The sequence below is a fragment of the Zootoca vivipara genome, chromosome 13 (genome assembly GCF_965207765.1).
Source record: "Zootoca vivipara chromosome 13, rZooViv2.hap1.1, whole genome shotgun sequence".
NCBI classification, from domain to species: domain Eukaryota; kingdom Metazoa; phylum Chordata; class Lepidosauria; order Squamata; family Lacertidae; genus Zootoca; species Zootoca vivipara.
The window spans coordinates 52,736,577-52,753,770 of NC_142596.1; the positions used below are offsets into that span (position 1 = coordinate 52,736,577).

At 50.3% G+C, this 17,194-nt stretch overlaps 1 protein-coding gene across 1 annotated transcript in view; it reads right to left on the reverse strand.

The window, feature by feature from the left end:
* Positions 1-1,033: 1,033 nt before the first annotated feature.
* The window catches only part of FBXL18 (F-box and leucine rich repeat protein 18), a 32,079-nt gene continuing 15,918 nt past the window's right edge, over positions 1,034-17,194 (reverse strand). The window contains exon 5 of the mRNA XM_035131741.3: positions 1,034-3,012. Within this exon, the coding sequence (XP_034987632.3) occupies positions 2,856-3,012 (157 nt within the window). The 3' untranslated portion in view covers positions 1,034-2,855. The remainder of the gene's footprint in view (positions 3,013-17,194) is intronic.

Below are 17,194 nucleotides of genomic sequence, written 5' to 3' on the forward strand. Positions count from 1 at the left end.
GGTCACGCGCCCTGGCGCTGAGGGGCGGAGATTGCTCCGGCGCCCTCGCACGGTGCAGCATGGCTTCCGCGCGGCATTGCCACGCAGCGCCCTGCCTACTGGCCCGGTGCCCCGCGCCACTGGGACTCTACCTAGAGCCAGCCCTGGCTCCCCTAAAGAAAAGCTCAACACTTTTGCCCTGCACCCTCCAAAATGTGGCTTTCCTCCTCCCTAAAAAGCTCAACAACTTTGACCTGAACCCAAAAAAACCAGGGCTTTCCTTCCTAAAAATCAAAAGCTCAACAACCTTGACCTGAACCCCAAAAGGGGGGGTAGATCAATGCCAGTTTTTAACTCTGTGAGTAGATTGCAGTCTCTTGGGAGTTGGCCACCCCTGGTCTAAACCATAGTGATACATGGATTAGCATGCGCTTGAGGGAGACAATAAGTTTATCCATCTACTTACATACTATATAGTTTTATAGCTTTAATTATATTTTATGGTTATTTTGTTATTGCTGTTTCCCTCTGCTTTTTAAACTGTTTTTTAATGTGTACTCTCCTCACCCTCTTTTTCTAATTTTTTTTCTTCCTTCTAATTCACTTAAACTTACTATAATAATCTCAATAAAATTCTACCTTCTGAAGGGGTCCATTCCACAGCCGAACAGCTTTTAACTGTCAAAAATTTAGTCCTGATGTTGAGTCGGAACCTCCTTCCTTGTAACGTGAAGCCATGGGTTCGAGTCACACCCTCCAGAGCAGGAGAAAACAAGCTTGCTCCCTCTTCCATATGACAACTTTTTAGATATTTGAAGGGGGCTCTCGCACCACCTCTTGGTCCCCTCTTCTCCAGGCTAAACATACGGCGGAGACCCAGTGCCAGAGGAGAGGATATTGGTTTAGGCTGGCTGAGGCTGATGGAAGTTGCGGTCAAAAACATTTGAAGCTGGACAAAAAAGAGGGAGTCTAATCTGAATGAAGGCAATTTTTTGGTCATTTCCCACCCACCCACCCCGCACACACACAAAAAGAGCATATCGAGATAGCAAAGGTGAGTACATAAGTGTTTATATGCCATATTTGACAGGTAAATCCACTGTTGATCCGATTAACACAGATACCAGCATCACATTGGAACAGACACATTGCTACAGATACTCAAGCTGGCCCACGACTTCAAGCGAAGAGCAACAGAAGCTGAGAAACAGCAACCGAGGGAGACGGGGGCTTCTTCTACCCACTCCTTCCATGCCCCCCCCCATTGCAAACAATGCAGTGTTGCTTCCAGAACACCTAAACCTGCAGCTTTGCCGCTGTCATCCCCCCATGTGGAAGGTGAAGGAGTGGGGAACCCTCTGTGCCCCCCTCCAAGATGTTTCTGGCCTTGCAGCTCCCATCGCGCCCCCCCCCGACCAATGCAACCAAGCTGGCTCTCGGGGAGCTGGGGGTCCCAACGATGTCTGGAGGGGGCACCGGGCTCCCCACTCATGTTTTAGGAGAAAGCAAAAATAAATGGGAGTAGGAAGGGCCCTGCAGTACGATGGAGGGAAGGACCAGGACCAGGTTACCCCCACATGGCAAAACAGTTGCATTCCCCCACCCCCAAGAAGAGGGCCTTGGCAAAGGAGCATTTTGGCACGGTTTCGATAAAATTGTGTCAGTCCAAGCTAGCACCTCCAGCAGAACTCGCCTATTAAGGCAAGGCCTGCTTTCAAAAAAGCTGTTAGGGTTGGTTATTTGGGGAGCTGTAAAGAGAGAGGTGGGTGGGTGGGTGGGTGTAGGTGTGTTTATGCCCACAACGGAAATTTGGGATTGGAGCTTAATGCCAGCCACTGCTTACAAGGTGTGCTTGCTTTTCCTTAGCGCCGTAAATGGCTAAAAGGTTATAAAAGCTAAACGACACAAGACTTTGCGCTGTGGGCATTTCAGAGCAGCTCCCAGCTAAATAAGGGGTGACCCGGGAGTGTTCCTGCACAGCACCTGTTCACTTCCTTGGGGCTTGTGCAGGAGAACTTCCTGCCACGTGGCAGCCATGCTTGGAACGGAACAGTGAGCTGGAGAGGGGAAGCATGAGGCTTCCACCAGAAGACACGAAAATCCTGTAGATTTTGTGTGACTCAACAGCTTCCTGGGATATTTTTATTTAGATGTATACGAAACTTGGAGGACACTCTGACTCTGGCAACTGGCTGCACCCCAGCAGGCAAGCGTAGAAACATCCCAGGTGTCTCTGGCTAAAAAGCTGGAAACTGGAATCGTATCCAGCACAGCAGGTCCTAGCGGCACAAACTATCCCCCTTCAAGATAAGAGGGCAGGATCAGCTGTACGACATATTATGCACACCAAAATCCCCCCCCCCAATAAATAAAAGCTCTCTGCGTCAACTTACAAAGTCCCTTAAGACATTCAAGTGAAGAAGACCTCCCCCCCCAAAAAAAAAGCACAAGAGCCAACCGTCTCTGAGAATAAGGGATGGGAGGAGGAGGAAAAGGGAGCACATTCTTTCAAGTGAAATTCTTCTTGCCTTCAACTACATTTAAAGCTGCATGAGAATTCATGTATTAAATGGCAAGGAATCACCAGCTCATTGTAGCCCACCCTGAGTCCCTCAGGGGCGGGGTGGGCTGGAATTTAAAACCAATAAATATTAATATTTTTCTTCAGGGGGCAAATTTTGCCTAAACGGGATACGCAAGGCCTGCCTGGCACCCTGGCAAGCTTGCCCTCGAAGCGGCATCTGAGTTGCAGAACACTGGAATGCGGTGGCCCCGCGAGGCTCAAGGGCCGGACCTCCTGGCCAAGGAGGAGCAGCAGCAGCAGCAGCTGTTTCGCGCTCATGCCGAGCCTCCCATCCGCTGCGCCGACGCCGCCATCACCCCCACAGGTTGGGGTGCTCCTCCGCCACCCGGCTTTTGAACAAGGTGATTTCGTCCAAGTGCATCATGGGAACGTCCCGGATGATCTCCGTCAAGTCCTCGTGCAGGAGAGGGAAAACAACCACGTTCAAGGCGGGCCGGCTGGCCTGAAAGCTAAACCAGACACAGAAGAGGTTAGGGGGTCAGGGCAGAAGGAAGGGGAGCTGGGGCGGGCGTCAGAGTCCACAGCATGGGAGAGCAGCCGCCTTACATCATGTGGGGCCCCCAACGCTCCCTAAAGCCGCCCCCCGTCTCCCTTCCTTAGTCAGAAATGAATCACTCTCACTTGCATTCCAGAAGAGTGTTGGTCTTTCATGCTAAGAAATCACCCCCTGGCAGGGTGGATAAAAATCAATGGTTTTTTTAAAAATAATAATAATAAAAAATCGGATTTTTTTATTTAAATCAGTTTTTTTAAAAATAAAATGCTTTTTGAGGAAAATATATTACCATCCAAAGGTTGTTCCATCATGAAATAATGTAGAATAAGGTTGTAGAATAAGGTTGTATATGTTTAATTTTTGGGGTAAATGAATTCCATTAATCCATTCACAATGTCATGCTCTTCCAGAGGTTTTTGTAAGATTATTGGGCAGTTTCTCTGCCTACAAGATATTATCACAGATGCTTGGTTTACTTTTGCAGTTCTCAAAACTGAATTTGACTCAACAGAGATCACATGCCTCTTCTTCACAGCAAAAATGTTATAACATGAACAGAGTTGAGAAAAAGACCTTAATCCTATTGTTCTACAAACCTATGAATACAGAAACAACCCCTTCAGTGCTAAGTTTCAAGAAGTTCAGTGAATAGAATAGAAACAATATTTTTTTGATTGTTTGGAGTGGGCAGTATTTAAGTTTTTCATGTGTAGGCTGGGCTGACAGTCTAAGTTTCTTAAAATATATATATTTTGTTTTTGTTTAGCCAAATTAGTTAACAAACAGGAATGTTTGTTTAAGCAAATAACATGTGCTGTAATGTTACTGTTTCAGTTGAATAAATCTATTTAAATTGTTATTATTAAGGTAATGATTATTTTTCTCCTTCCTAAGTACAACAGTAAAGTTGTCCAAATATGAATGATTAACCTATTAAACTGGGGATAAAAAACTAATGTGAAAAGTTGTTATTCTAAAAATCTTCATCTAATTGCATATTAAAGTTATACCAGCAAGAATTAGTCTTTAGGTAGAAAACTATGATTTAAATCAAGCCTTACTGACTAGTGATTTAAATCGTGATTTATATCGTGATTTAAATCAGTTTGATTTAAATCAAATCCACCCTGCCCCCGGGGTATTTATTTCAGAGTTTGTCCATCAAGCCCAGAGAATCTTGCTTCTGATTAAAGCTGCCTAGGATTTGGAATTCCCATCTGAGACGGGCATGGTGGAAATGTCTAAGTGAGAGCGCTGGCAGTGCCCATCCTGGAACCCTTGACAAAATCACCCCTGAGGGAATGGGACCCTCGACATGGAAGAAGCGCTTCCTGACCTTCCAGTATGCTAGCCAGTGATGGCGAACCTATGACACACGTGTCAGACATGACACGCAGAGCCCTCACTGCTGGCACGCGCCCCATCGGCCCATTTGCGCTGTTGTTGTCGTCCCCCCAAAAAAAAATTGTTCTTCCGCTCCTCCTACAGCTTGCCTCCGCTACAGCTTGTCTCCACTGTTAAAACCCGGATCCTTTGTTGTTGTTGCTGCTGGTAGCCAGAGATTAGTTATTTTAACCCTTTCTGTGCTGTTTTTTTCTGGCGCTTTGGCAGACTATGTCGGTGCTGCGTGTTAGTTCCAGCGAAAGTATTATTTGTCATTTATTTCTGTTGACACACCAAGCTCAAAAGGTTGCCCATCACTGTGCTAGGCAGGCTTCTCAGCTTTTGTAACAGGGGCAAGAAACATGTACGCTACCAGCTCCCAATTCCCACCCAGGTCAGGTCGGGGTGGTAGCAGCTGGAGCCCAGCAACATCTGGAGTTCCACAGGTTCCCCAACCTCCTCCTAGAACCTGTGAAATAAGAAGTGGCCTCCATCGGAGGAGTCCTCCCTGTGGCTTTATTGCAAGAGCCGCGGGTCCAAGTGCGGCTAAAGACGGACCCATACAGAGAGCATGCTTCCTAAAGCATAGCAAGCCAGGGGGTTGAACCAGAGTGCAAGACAGGTGCTCAACCTCTCAGCCTTTCCCTCTTTTGCTTGGATCCTGGCCTCGGCTTGTGGCTCCCCCCTCCGCCCCCCTGACACTTCATTCACTGCCCCTTAACTCTGGCTCACTTCCACAACTCTTAATACCTCCTGTCCTTGATTTTTTTGCCACGCCGCTAATTTTGCTGCATTGAAAAAAAGGAAAAAAAGTAGACCACCATAAATCTCCCCTCCCCTGGACTTTGGGAGTGGAATTAATGCACGGAGAGAAAGGACTGCGCCAGCAGGGCTGTAATTGCAGAGAAAAGGGCTGCTGCAGCTAAGCCCCCCTCCCCTCCACACACACACACACAATGTTTACCAAAAGGGGTGGAGGGAGAAATCATTTAAAGCTGGCTTAGGCAGAAAGCCCTATATGATGATAGCCACATAGGGAGGCAATAGGACACACAGCAGGAGGGTAAAGATAAGGCATGCTGGGAAACTGGGGAGGGAGGAGGGAGGGAGGGAGCGCACACACAGAGCAAGTTAAAATATTTGGCATTGGTTGCCAGAGGGGAGAAGAAGATCGGATCATGACTGTCTCCACGCAGGAAGGGAAGAAAGCGGGGTCAACCGGAGCCATAAGCCAAGACCACAGAATCAATTGAGGGGCACCAGGACCCTTTTGCCCTTGCCCAGGGTTTGCTCCTTGAACTCTGCACTTTTCAAACCCCAGGAGAGTTGGCTGCATGTTCCTTCTCCCCCCCAAAAATCAATCCCGGGGACATGTGCAGCTCTGCAAAAGGGTGGCTCTCGGGGAACAAAGCAAACAGGGGAAACTGCGTTCAGAGGAGCTGCTCGTGCAGGGACACGGCGGGCAGCCTCCTCCCCTGAGAGCAGGTCACTCCGCTGCATCAGGAGCCATCCAAAGGTCAGGTTGTGGGGGAGACAACGTTTTCCACCCCCAGTTTGCAGGCAACTGGGAGAAACGGCTGCCCCTTGGCTCAAAAAAGGGTGTAGAGGTGGGCATTTGACCACAGGGCCGCAAGTACCTGGAAATATTGCCGGCCATACTGGTACTTGCCCTGTTATGTGGGGAGCTGTCATTGCCCACCCCTAAGCCACCAGTTCTGCTCAACAGTCTCCGGAAAAGGTACGCTCGCCACTCTTTAAATTCCATGCCCACCTTAACGCAAGGCAAGGCGATGGTTTATTTCTACTCTGTCACGGCGCCTGGCAGGGTGTGGAATGAGGACTCTCTCAAATCCGACTCGGTGACTGCAAGGACAGAACCCAGCTGTGCCGTTACTCGGGATTAATGCACACAGAATAACAATGGCCAAAAGACACCATAAACTCGCTTGAAAATACAGAGCTGACAGGAGCCAGGAAACGCCAGCACCCAAGGCATGGTCCTTCTTTCATAGCATGCTTTTAAGGGGTCGCTTCCGTTTCATTTTCACCGCTGTTCTTTTACTTATATGCATAATCACTCTCAAAGCAGCTCATGGGAAGAGTAAAGGACAAAAATCAATATACAGACAGAACAAAAACAGAGAGGTAGAATCACAGTCGTAGAGCTGGAAGGGACCCCAGGGGTCCTCTAGTCCAACCCCCCGCAATGCAGGAATCACAGCAAAATAATCCTTGACAGATGGCCACATACATTGATAAAAATGCCAGATTCATTAAACATCTTAAACAAACTCATGTTTATGAATATCAGGGGGAAGGTTCTTTGTACCAAAATGTCTGCTGCATACAGACATGTAGCATGTCAGGGAGAAAACTTCTAGCCCAGCCTTCTCCCTTCTTAATACAGTAGTTTTCTATACGCAGGGACTATTTGTCTTTATGGGGTATGGAGGAGAACGTGATCATATCACTTCCAGCAAGTACAAGCCTTAAAACTGAAGGTATGTCCTAATCCAGACTTGCAAATATGTCCGCAAAAGTACCCAGCTTTTGTTGGCACCCGTCTGTCTCGAGAGACAATGGAGTGCACCCCCGGAAGTGAAGTCAAACAGTTGTGTTTGCAGCACCCACAAAGTGGCTTCCCTGGGGCACAAGCCTGGGCCGGGTGTCTGGAGGTCCTGGGCTGCCCAGCCAGCAAGAACCACCACCCCCCCTCGGCCTTGCTGATCTGCTCCAAAGGAAAGCTCAGCCATTTGTTTAGCACCAGCTTGGAGTTGCCAGAGGGAGGTGTACGATTCAACCGCCTTAGGGAACCCACTCCAGATTTGTGTAGGGCTTACTCCTTAGACTTTTCTTCTCCCAAAGACGTCCTGCAAGGCAGTGGAGGTTTAGGATCAGTTTTCTTTCTCCTAGTTGGGCTACCTTCCCATGTGGACGGGCAGTATTTTCCAAACCATACTGTATGCTTGTGAAACGTAGACCACTTATAAACGCCATCTCCAACTCCTTGAGAGCCAGTGTGGTGTAGTGGTTAGAGCGGTAGACTCGTAATCTGGGGAACCGGGTTCGCGTCTCCGCTCCTCCACATGCAGCTGCTGGGTGACCTTGGGCTAGTCACACTTCTCTGAAGTCTCTCAGCCCCACTCACCTCACAGAGTGTTTGTTGTGGGGGAGGAAGCGAAAGGATAATGTTAGCACTTTGAGACTCCTTTGGGTAGTGATAAAGCAGGATATCAAATCCAAACTCTTGTTGTTGTTGAAAGATTCCATCAACGGTGTCTCTGAAAAGTTTTACGCATCACTTGGGAAGAGAGGCGAACTAATGCCAGTGTACTGGAAGAAGCAAAGATCACCAGTGTCAAAGCAATGATTCTTCAACATCAACTTCGTTGGACTGGTCATGTTGTGCAGATGCCTGATGATCGTCTTCCAAAGCAACTACTCTATTCCGAACTTAAAAATGGAAAGCGTAATGCTGGCGGTCAACAAAAGAGGTTCAAAGACTCTGTCAATGCAAATCTTTAAAAATGTAGTATAAACACCAACGATTGGGAAACACTTGCCTGCAAGCGCTCCAATTGGAGAACAGCCTTTACCAAAGGTGTCATGGGTTTGAAGATGCTAAAACTCAGGACAAAAGGGAGAAACATGCTAAGAGGAAGGCACACTTGGCAAACCCTCACTATTGTCAACTCCCAGACAGAAACCAATGTCCTCACTGTGGAAGGACGTGTGGATCCAGAATTGGCCTCCACACTCACTTACGGACTCACTGTTAAGACCGTGTTCATGGAAGACAATCTTACTCGGCTACAAGGGAGGGATCGCCAAAGAGAGAGGAGGTTTTCCAAACCTACCTGAAGATGCCGGGGATCAAGCAGGTCCTGGGCACAAGAGCAACTCTCCCCTCCTGTGGTTTCCATCAACTGGTACTCAGACTCACTGCTGCCTCCGGCCAGGGAGGCAAAGCAGAGCCATCATAGCAAGTAGCCTTATCCACCACAAATTTCTCTAATCTGCCTTATAAATATATATCTAGATCTAAACATATAGGAACAGATTTCCATACCCAAATCAAACGCAATAAATTAATATCACAAGAGTTCCAAGTGACACAAGTGGGTTCAGATTCTCCCGAACCTTATTACTCCAGCATATTATTATTAATCCTCCTTTCTGTCCCCCAGAGTCAACTTTAAAGCTCATGCAATCAAATTGACCGATTTCCCTAGCCAGCTGACGGCACCGGTTAAAATAGTTTCCAAGGATTCTCTCTATCAAATGATTTATCAACGAACAGCAGAAAGAAGAAAAGACACCACTAAAAGATACAAGGACAAACGTAAACGTACACATTGCCCAAACCAACAAGATCAGCCCAGCCATTCAAGAAATTGAAGTGGTAGCAGCAGGATCTTCAAAGCACGACAACCACACTCAACTCATCCCAGTGCTGCTTCTGGGCATCAGGGGGCAGAGAAATGGGAGCCAGCCCCGGGGGCAGAGATGACTAGATACGGCACCTGTTTGGTGCACAGGTGCCAAGCCTCCAGCATGGGGAGCTGCCACCTGGGCACACCTGAAAGCCCACAGCTGCAGGGCGGCCTCTGTGGGTGCAGAAGTGCATTGTTCTCTGTCTGTCTTTTTCTTTCTTTCTTTCTTTCTCTCTCTCTCTCTCTCTCTCTCTCTCTCTCTCTCTCTCTCTCTCTCTCTCTCTCTCTCTCTCTCTCTCCTCCCACAACTCCCCTCCGACAGTGAGCTATGCTGCCGAGGTGAATTCTTACATTCAGAAAGCTTTGCGGTCTCAGAATAGATGGTGTTGGACGTGCGCCAAGACTGATACCCAAGGAGCCACTTCCTAAAAAAGGGAAATGTGAGCGGGCAGCTGGGAGTGGCAAGGATCAAAGGGAAGCAGCCAGAGGAACCTTATCAAATCTCAAGGCCGGGCGCTGCCACAACAAGCTCAAACAGACTGGGAAGTTGTTTTCCAACATCTTCCGCAAATTAAGAAGTTATTTCAATAATTGGCCAATTAAGCTTAATTTCTACTTGGGAAACACATTACAGCGATGGTTGATGCCTCTTGTTCTGCCTTCCCCCTCCTGCATACAGAGTGGGGAATGTTAACAAAAACAGGGTGCCAGGGCAAAGCTCCCGGGCGCAGAGGAAGGGGCTGCCCTGACCCAGACTTCAGAAAGAGGGGGAGAGGAGAGGAACTATCGAATGCCCACTGTGCCCTGCAACTGGCACCGTCCAAAATATCACGCCCAGAGCATATGGCAGGGGATGGGAGCTTTGGGCTGGCCACAGAGAAGCTAACGGGAATAAGGTGGGGATTTGGAAGTGCCCTTGGCATGTTTTGAAGACAGCACATATGCAGTGCTCTAAAAACCGCAGCAAGTTCCGATCTCTCATTCCTGTTGGGGGTTGTCAAAGGCATCTGCATCACCCTCGCAACAGGCTCTATGCAACGGTTGTGGAGAAAAGCTTGCTAACTGGTGGACATCATGTGAAAAAGGCTCAGAAACACCCAGGAGCAGACGGAGAGGCCTGGAAAGGCTGCAGACTTAACTAAGCATCCCTTATTGCCCCCATGCCCCCCCCAAAAAAAAACTTCTGAATTACCAAGACGGCCTCCCCTCTGGCGATCTTAACATCCAAGAAGGTCTGCAGGGAAGGAGGCGGTTATCTTCAAGGGCAGCCCCACACAGAGCGCACTGCAATAATCCAGTCTGGAAGTCAGCAGTGTGGGGCGAACCATAGCCAAGTCATCTCTGCCCCAAAGCGGCCACAGCTGGAGAACCAGCTGCCCCCTGGCAAGCTACAAACCAAGTGAAACCCCAGCCAGAACGGTTACCTTCCCACCTCCTGGACTCGAGAACTCGGAGCACGTAACACCTCTGTCGTTTCAGGATTCAGTTCCCATCCATCTGCTGGCCCACGTCCAGCTCATCACTGCCTCCAAGCGTCTGTCCAGCACCTCAACCTCCTCCCCGGATTCAGATGGAACACACAGAGACAGACAGAGCTGGGTGTCATCTGCATATGGGTCACACCTAACTCCAAATCTCCTGGTGACGGCTCCCGGAGGATTCTTGTAGATGTTAAGTAGCGTGGGGAGCAAGAAGGAATTCTGTGGGACACCACGGAAAAGCTCCCAGTGGCTTCCCACATCTACTGGAAGGGAACTGCCCTGGAGGTGGCACAGAAGCACAAACTCCAAACTCCTTCAGCTGCTCCAAGAGGATGCCATAGTCCAGGCATCCCCAAACTTCGGCCCTCCAGATGTTTTGGACTACAATTCCCATCTTCCCTGACCACTGGTCCTGTTAGCTAGGGATCATGGGAGTTATAGGCCAAAACATCTGGAGGGCCGCAGTTTGGGGATGCCTGCCATAGTCAATGGTATCGAAAGCCACTGAAAGGTCAAGAAGAACGGGCAGGGCTGCTCTCAAACTATCTTGCTCCCGACAAATGCCATCAACCAGGGCAACTAAGGCAGTTTCATTGCCTGAAGTCACGATTGCAATGGATCCAGACATTCAGTCTCTTCAAAGCATGCCTGAAGCTGGACTTCCCCATCCTCTCAAGCACCTTGCCCCAAGAGGGGGATATTTGCCACTGGGGGGAAGCTGTTTGGAGCTTCTGGGATCCAGGGAGGCCCTCTTAAGGAGGGACGCAGCAACACCTCCTTCAAGGCGGATGACACACATTTAAAAACAAACACTGCGCTTCTTCACGCAGCTTGTCTGCGCCCTCGGATCACAACAACCGAAACCGATCCGGTACGAACGGCAGAGGTTGCCCTCTAAAACACTTCCTGTCGTCCGCCATAGTCTTGGTCAAAAGTATTTGCAAAACCCCAAAATCCAGCTTCAATGATGCAGCAGCTAAAAAAGCCAATGCAATTCTGGGCTGCATCAATAGGAGTATAGCATCTAGATCCAGGTAAGTAATAGTACCACTGTATTCTGCTCTGGTCAGACCTCACCTGGAGTACTGTGTCCAGTTCTGGGCACCACAGTTCAAGAAGGATACTGACAAGCTGGAACGTGTCCAGAGGAGGGCAACCAAAATGGTCAAAGGCCTGGAAACGATGCCTTATGAGGAACGGCTTAGGGAGCTGGGTATGTTTAGCCTGCAGAAGAGAAGGTTAAGGGGTGATATGATAGCCATGTTCAAATATATAAAAGGATGTCATATAGAGGAGGGAGAAAGGATGTTTTCTGCTGCTCCAGAGAAGCGGACACGGAGCAATGGATTCAAACTTCAAGAAAGAAGATTCCACCTAAACATTAGGAAGAACTTCCTGACAGTAAGAGCTGTTCGGCAGTGGACTTTGCTACCAAGGAGTGTGGCGGAGTCTCCTTCTTTGGAGGTCTTTAAGCAGAGGCTTGACAGGCATATGTCAAGAATGCTTTGATGGTGTTTCCTGCTTGGCAGGGGTTTGGACTGGATGGCCCTTGTGATCTCTTCCAACTCTAGGATTCTATGATTCTAATGCATGGATCGTAGAATCTGGGTTTCTGTACACCAGTGAGAAATTTGAGGGTTTTCCTTTAAAAGAGCTACATACCTGCCCTTCTTGCAAGAGATGCACACCGCTTTTCCTCTGCATCTTTGCAGTTTATCCTCAAAGCCGCCCCACTGGGTAGGCCAGGCTCCGTGGACACAAGACTGGCCCCCAAGGAGCTGCTGAGCTTCATGGCCAAACTGGGGTTGGAACGCAGATCATGGCAACCCTCTGCCAAAACACTGCACAGAGCAAGGGGGTGCTAGACCTTGAGGAAACGCCTTCCAGTCAAGGGAGCTGCAGCCGCCGCTCACTTCCGCAGTGCTTAAAACTGGAGCAGCGGATAAGGGATGGAGCCAGGGGTGGCTCTTTAACCACCCACCCTCCCCCACTCCAGCAAATATTTGCCCTGCTAGAGGCAGGCACCTTGTGCCCCTCCAGAGATGAAGACAAGGGCCATCAGGCATAGGCAAACTCGGCCCTCCAGCTGTTTTGGGACTACAACTCCCATCATCCCTGACCACTGGTCCTGTTAGCTAGGGACGATGGGAGTTGTAGTCCCAAGACACACACCTGAATAGATAAACCCTCGGTGGTGAAGTGGTTTGAGTGACAGCCTAGGACTTGGGAGAGACCAGGGTTCAAATGAAGTGCAGCGGGGGTGACCGTGGGCCAGTCACTGCCTCTCTCAGCCTAACCTACCTCACAGGGTTGTTGTGGGGATTGAATGAGGAGGGGGAGAACCGTGCATACGATGTGTCTTGTAAAATGTTTCGATTTCAATTTATAGAAAACAGAGAGAACACATATAGGAACAAATGAAAACTAAAACATGAAATTTGGTCTACTCCTGGTTTTTTCTGCATTTCTTGCTTTTTTTATCCTGTATTTTCATGTTGTGAACTGCCCCGAGATCCACGGATGAAGCACGGCATACAAATTTAATACATAATAAGATAATAATAATAATAATAATAATAATAATGACAACAACCCGAAAATAGGCACACAGAATGAGCGCCGTCACACGTGGGTTAAAATAACAAAGTCCAAGTGAAGGATATTAGCACTATCCGATTATCAGGCATCGTTCCAGATCTGCCAGGCTTGTGGCGAGGTATGTCATGAACATGACTGTTCTGTTGTGTAGGTAATAAAGGAATGCCAAATGATATAAAAAGTGTCTGGAGGCTCCAGCCCTTGTCGAAATCCCATTGCGGCTATATTCCGGAGTGAGCGGTGAACCCCTTGCACCACCCAGGAGCTCTTTGGAGATCAGCGGCGGGGTAAAAATCAAATAAATAAATGAGCCAAGCGAATTAAATAAGGCAGGCGAATCCTCTGCAGGACCCTTCGATTTTCTCACAACCTGCCGTGTGTGTGTGTGTGTGTGTGTGTGTGTAGCCCTCCCTCCTACCCACAACTGAAAGTGGAAGGCAGCAAGTAGCGGTCCGGTCCCCACCCCCAGCAGCCGCATTTCAACAAGTGCCCATCTGCGCTCTCGAGTAACACAAGCCAAGGAGGAGCCCTCTCCCCCCCCCCCGGCCTTTATTATTAATTCAAAGTGACAGCCTTACTCGGAGGGTTCCAAGAGAGCAGGAAGCCAAACAGACAATGAAAGCTGGAACGAGATCTTAAATGATTCACTACGCCAGCGATACATTAAGCCTTCCGCAATCGGAGGCGGGGACCCAGCCAGCAGACATGCTTAGGCTAGCAAAGAGGGATTTGGCAGCCGCCGCAGCAGCAGCCGCCGGCCCATGGCAAGCAAGCAGTGACCGAGGAGGAGGAGGAGGAGGAGGGCAGGAGCCTTCTCAAGGTCAGGAAGGAGGGGGAGGGGGAAGGAGGGTGGAGGCAGGCAAGGGAAAGGAGGGCACAGCAGAGAAAATAAGTTTTAAATGAAATGCCGTTCGAGGGCCATTGTTTACACTGGAAGAACACACCTTTGGTCCACCTAGTGCAGCCCTGCTTAAACTTCTGGGGCTTCAAGGCAGAGTGTCTCTCCCAGCCCTACCTGGTCAGGGATTGAACCCGGGACCTCCTGCTTGCAAGGCAGGTGCTCTGCCGCCCAGCTACGGCTGCTCTCAGGCCCCACAGAGCTGCAGCCCCAAGCCTGGCGGACCAGGATCCTTTCCCTGCCTGCTCCCTGGGTGAAAACAGAACAGCCGGCTGCGCTGGGAAGGCTGCACTGCGCCCCAGAATCCTCTTGGCCATGGGAATCAGGTGAGTCCAGAGAGCAGCTGCCTGCTCTGATGCTGAAGGATGTGCCACAGTTCCTCTCCGTCTGGGAAGCTGGTTGTTGAGGGGGGGCGCCAAGGCTGATGCTGCACCCCCAAACCTGCCTGCCTCCCCCGAGCGCCAAGCTGACACCCCTTTCATCTCCCCACCACCGCCCTTAAAACACACACACACCACTTATTTCACCTAACACAAGGCACGCATGTTCCAAAAAGAACCGGCGCAGAGTCTGCCACTGGATAGGAAAGGGATTGGAAACCTGCCTGCCTCTGGATACTGCTGGACCCCAACTCCCATCGGCCCCAGCCAAAGTGGACAGGGAACAGGGGGGATGGGAGGAGGAGTCTAACAACATCCCTAAGACCACAGGCAGAGTGTCAGGTTTCAGCATGGGACTCCCACCAAGCCCTGCCTGGCTCTGTCCAGGGCTGAGAAGGCGGGATTCTGCAACAAGGGCGATTCCCATACCCAGGGCAAGCCTCTGACATTGAGGCCGGGTGGGTACCCAAGGCCAAGGGAGAACTGGTGCTGTAAAGGCCAGGTAGAAATCCAGCCCATCTGGAAAGGTGCGCTCCAGGCAAGGATGCCCCAGGAGTAAGACCCTCCTCTCAAGGAGACCTCGGGGGGGGGGGAATCAGCTGGGGGGTGGCTCCATCAATTCCCGCTCAAAATCCCCCCCCAAAGAGCGGCTGGAGCAATGCCTTGGCTCTGGGCACTGCCTGCTCCCTGCCTCTGCCACCCTTGACCCTGGACTGCTCTGACTTGCCTCTCTCGTCACCCAGCCTGCTTAGACTCTTGGCCAGCCCTGGATCCTTCTCTGGCTACTGGCATGACTCCTGGCAAGTCCCCTGGTGGCTCAGGTGCCCCGAGAACAGTCAGCAAAAAGCACAGAACTAACAAGACTTCCAGGAAGAGAGCTTGCACCCGCCAACCACCCGCCAACTCCAGCAAATGCTTCCAGCGGCCCAGATGCCCGCAAACTTAAGCTGCAGCCACACTTGGACCTACTCAGGAGCAAGCAGCGAGGAACGCACAAGTCCCGGGACATGTTTTGCGTGGGAGCAATCCCACTACCCGGTTTTCCCCTGGGCTCTGCAGAGAAGAGGCAGGAGCCCCCCTCTGCCTGCTCAGATTTGAAACCGCGGCAAAGCCAGAGACTCTCACACCTGTGCTCTGGCGACCAAGGCCAAATGCCACAGAATAAGCGCCTGACTTGCACACGCTTCCCTAGAAAGTGGCTGCAGGACAAGAGGGGGCATTTCAGAGAAGAGGAGGAGAGGATGGCGATGCTTAATGAGCTGCAGGGCCATCTCTGGGAGCTGGGGGGGGGAGAGATAAGAATTAAATATTTACAGCTTGACTAAACGACAATTAAAGGGAGTGGGGGACAGGAGAGAGAAGATAAATATTTTAAGGGTGCGATCACCGGAGCAGGGAGGGGAGGGAGGAGCTGCTGAGGGCAAGGCGAAGGAGATGGAGCTGGAGCTGGGAGAGAACCTGGGGAGGCTGCAGGAAGCCTCTCCTCTTAACTCTACAAGCCAGAGTGTGCCCACACTGCAAGGGCTAAGGGGCAGAGCCTGCATGTCCAGAAAATGTAAGCACAGAAGCAGAGCCTTCTGGATCAGGCCCTTCTAGTCCAGCATCCTGTTCTCACTGTGACCAACCAGGTGCCCCAAGCAGGATCCGAGCGCAAGAACCCTCTCCCTTCCTGTGGCTTCCAGAAACTAGTATTTCCATGATGGATTTGAAAACTACTCCTCCTCATCCCTGCAATGATTGACCCAGCAATGGAGGAACTGTGCTCTGCTCCTGCCCCAGAGGCGCTTTCCATCTACTCTTGCTTTGGGACAGAGCCCGGACCCAAAGTCCGTCCTGCTTCTAGAGCTCTCTCAAGAGACTGCCACGGCTGGAGTGGGCAAACTCAGTGCTGCGCTGAGCTATTGGCAGTGCATCTCCCTGGGCTGCAAAGAGTTCCCCCTTCCTTTGGAGAGGGACCGTTACTCCATGGTAGAACACCCCGCTTTGTATGCATGAGATCCCAGGTCCAACCTCTAGTGTTTCCCAGTAGGGCTGGGAAAGATCCCACCCTGGAGGCGTCCCTGCCCATCAGGGTCAACCTTCTGGCTGAAGGCTGGTGCAGACAATGAGTGAGGTGGACCAGTGGTCAGTATAAAGCAGCCTCCCATGGCCACATCAGGACTTGGCCGGGGGGGGGGGATAGACCTTCCTCTAGCTTAAGCTTCACCCCCCCCCCCAGGTTCTTCATGCAGCATGTAAACTGTGGAACTCTCTCCCACAGGAGGCAGTGATGGTCACAAACTTGTTGTTTAATCGTTTAGTCGTGTCCGACTCTTCGTGACCCCATGGACCATAGCACGCCAGGCACTCCTGTCTTCCACTGCCTTCCGCAGTTTGGTCAAACCCATGTTCGTAGCTTCGAGAACACTGTCCAACCATCTTGTCCTCTGTCGTCCCCTTCTCCTTGTGCCCTCCATCTTTCCCAACATCAGGGTCTTTTCCAGGGAGTCTTCTCTTCTCATGAGGTGGCCAAAGTACTGGAGCCTCAGCTTCACGATCTGTCCTTCCAGTGAGCACTCAGGGCTGATTTCCTTCAGAATGCAGAGGTTTGATCTTCTTGCAGTCCATGGGACTCTCAAGAGTCTCCTCCAGCACCATAATTCAAAAGCACCAATTCTCTGGTGATCAGCCTTCTTTGCGGTCCAGCTCTCACTTCCACACATCACTACTGGGAAAACCATAGCTTTAACTATACGGATCTTTTTCGACAAGACAATGTCTCTGCTTTTTGAGATGCTGTCTCAAAAACTCGATGGACAATAGCAACAGGTCACCAACTTAGATGGCTTTAAAAGAGGATTGGACAAATTCCTGGAGGAGAAGGGGACTATGGATGGCTACTGGCCAGGATGACTGCTCTGCCTCCACAACTGAAGGCAGCAATGCTTCTGAACGCCAGTGGCTGGAAACCACAGGAGAGGCG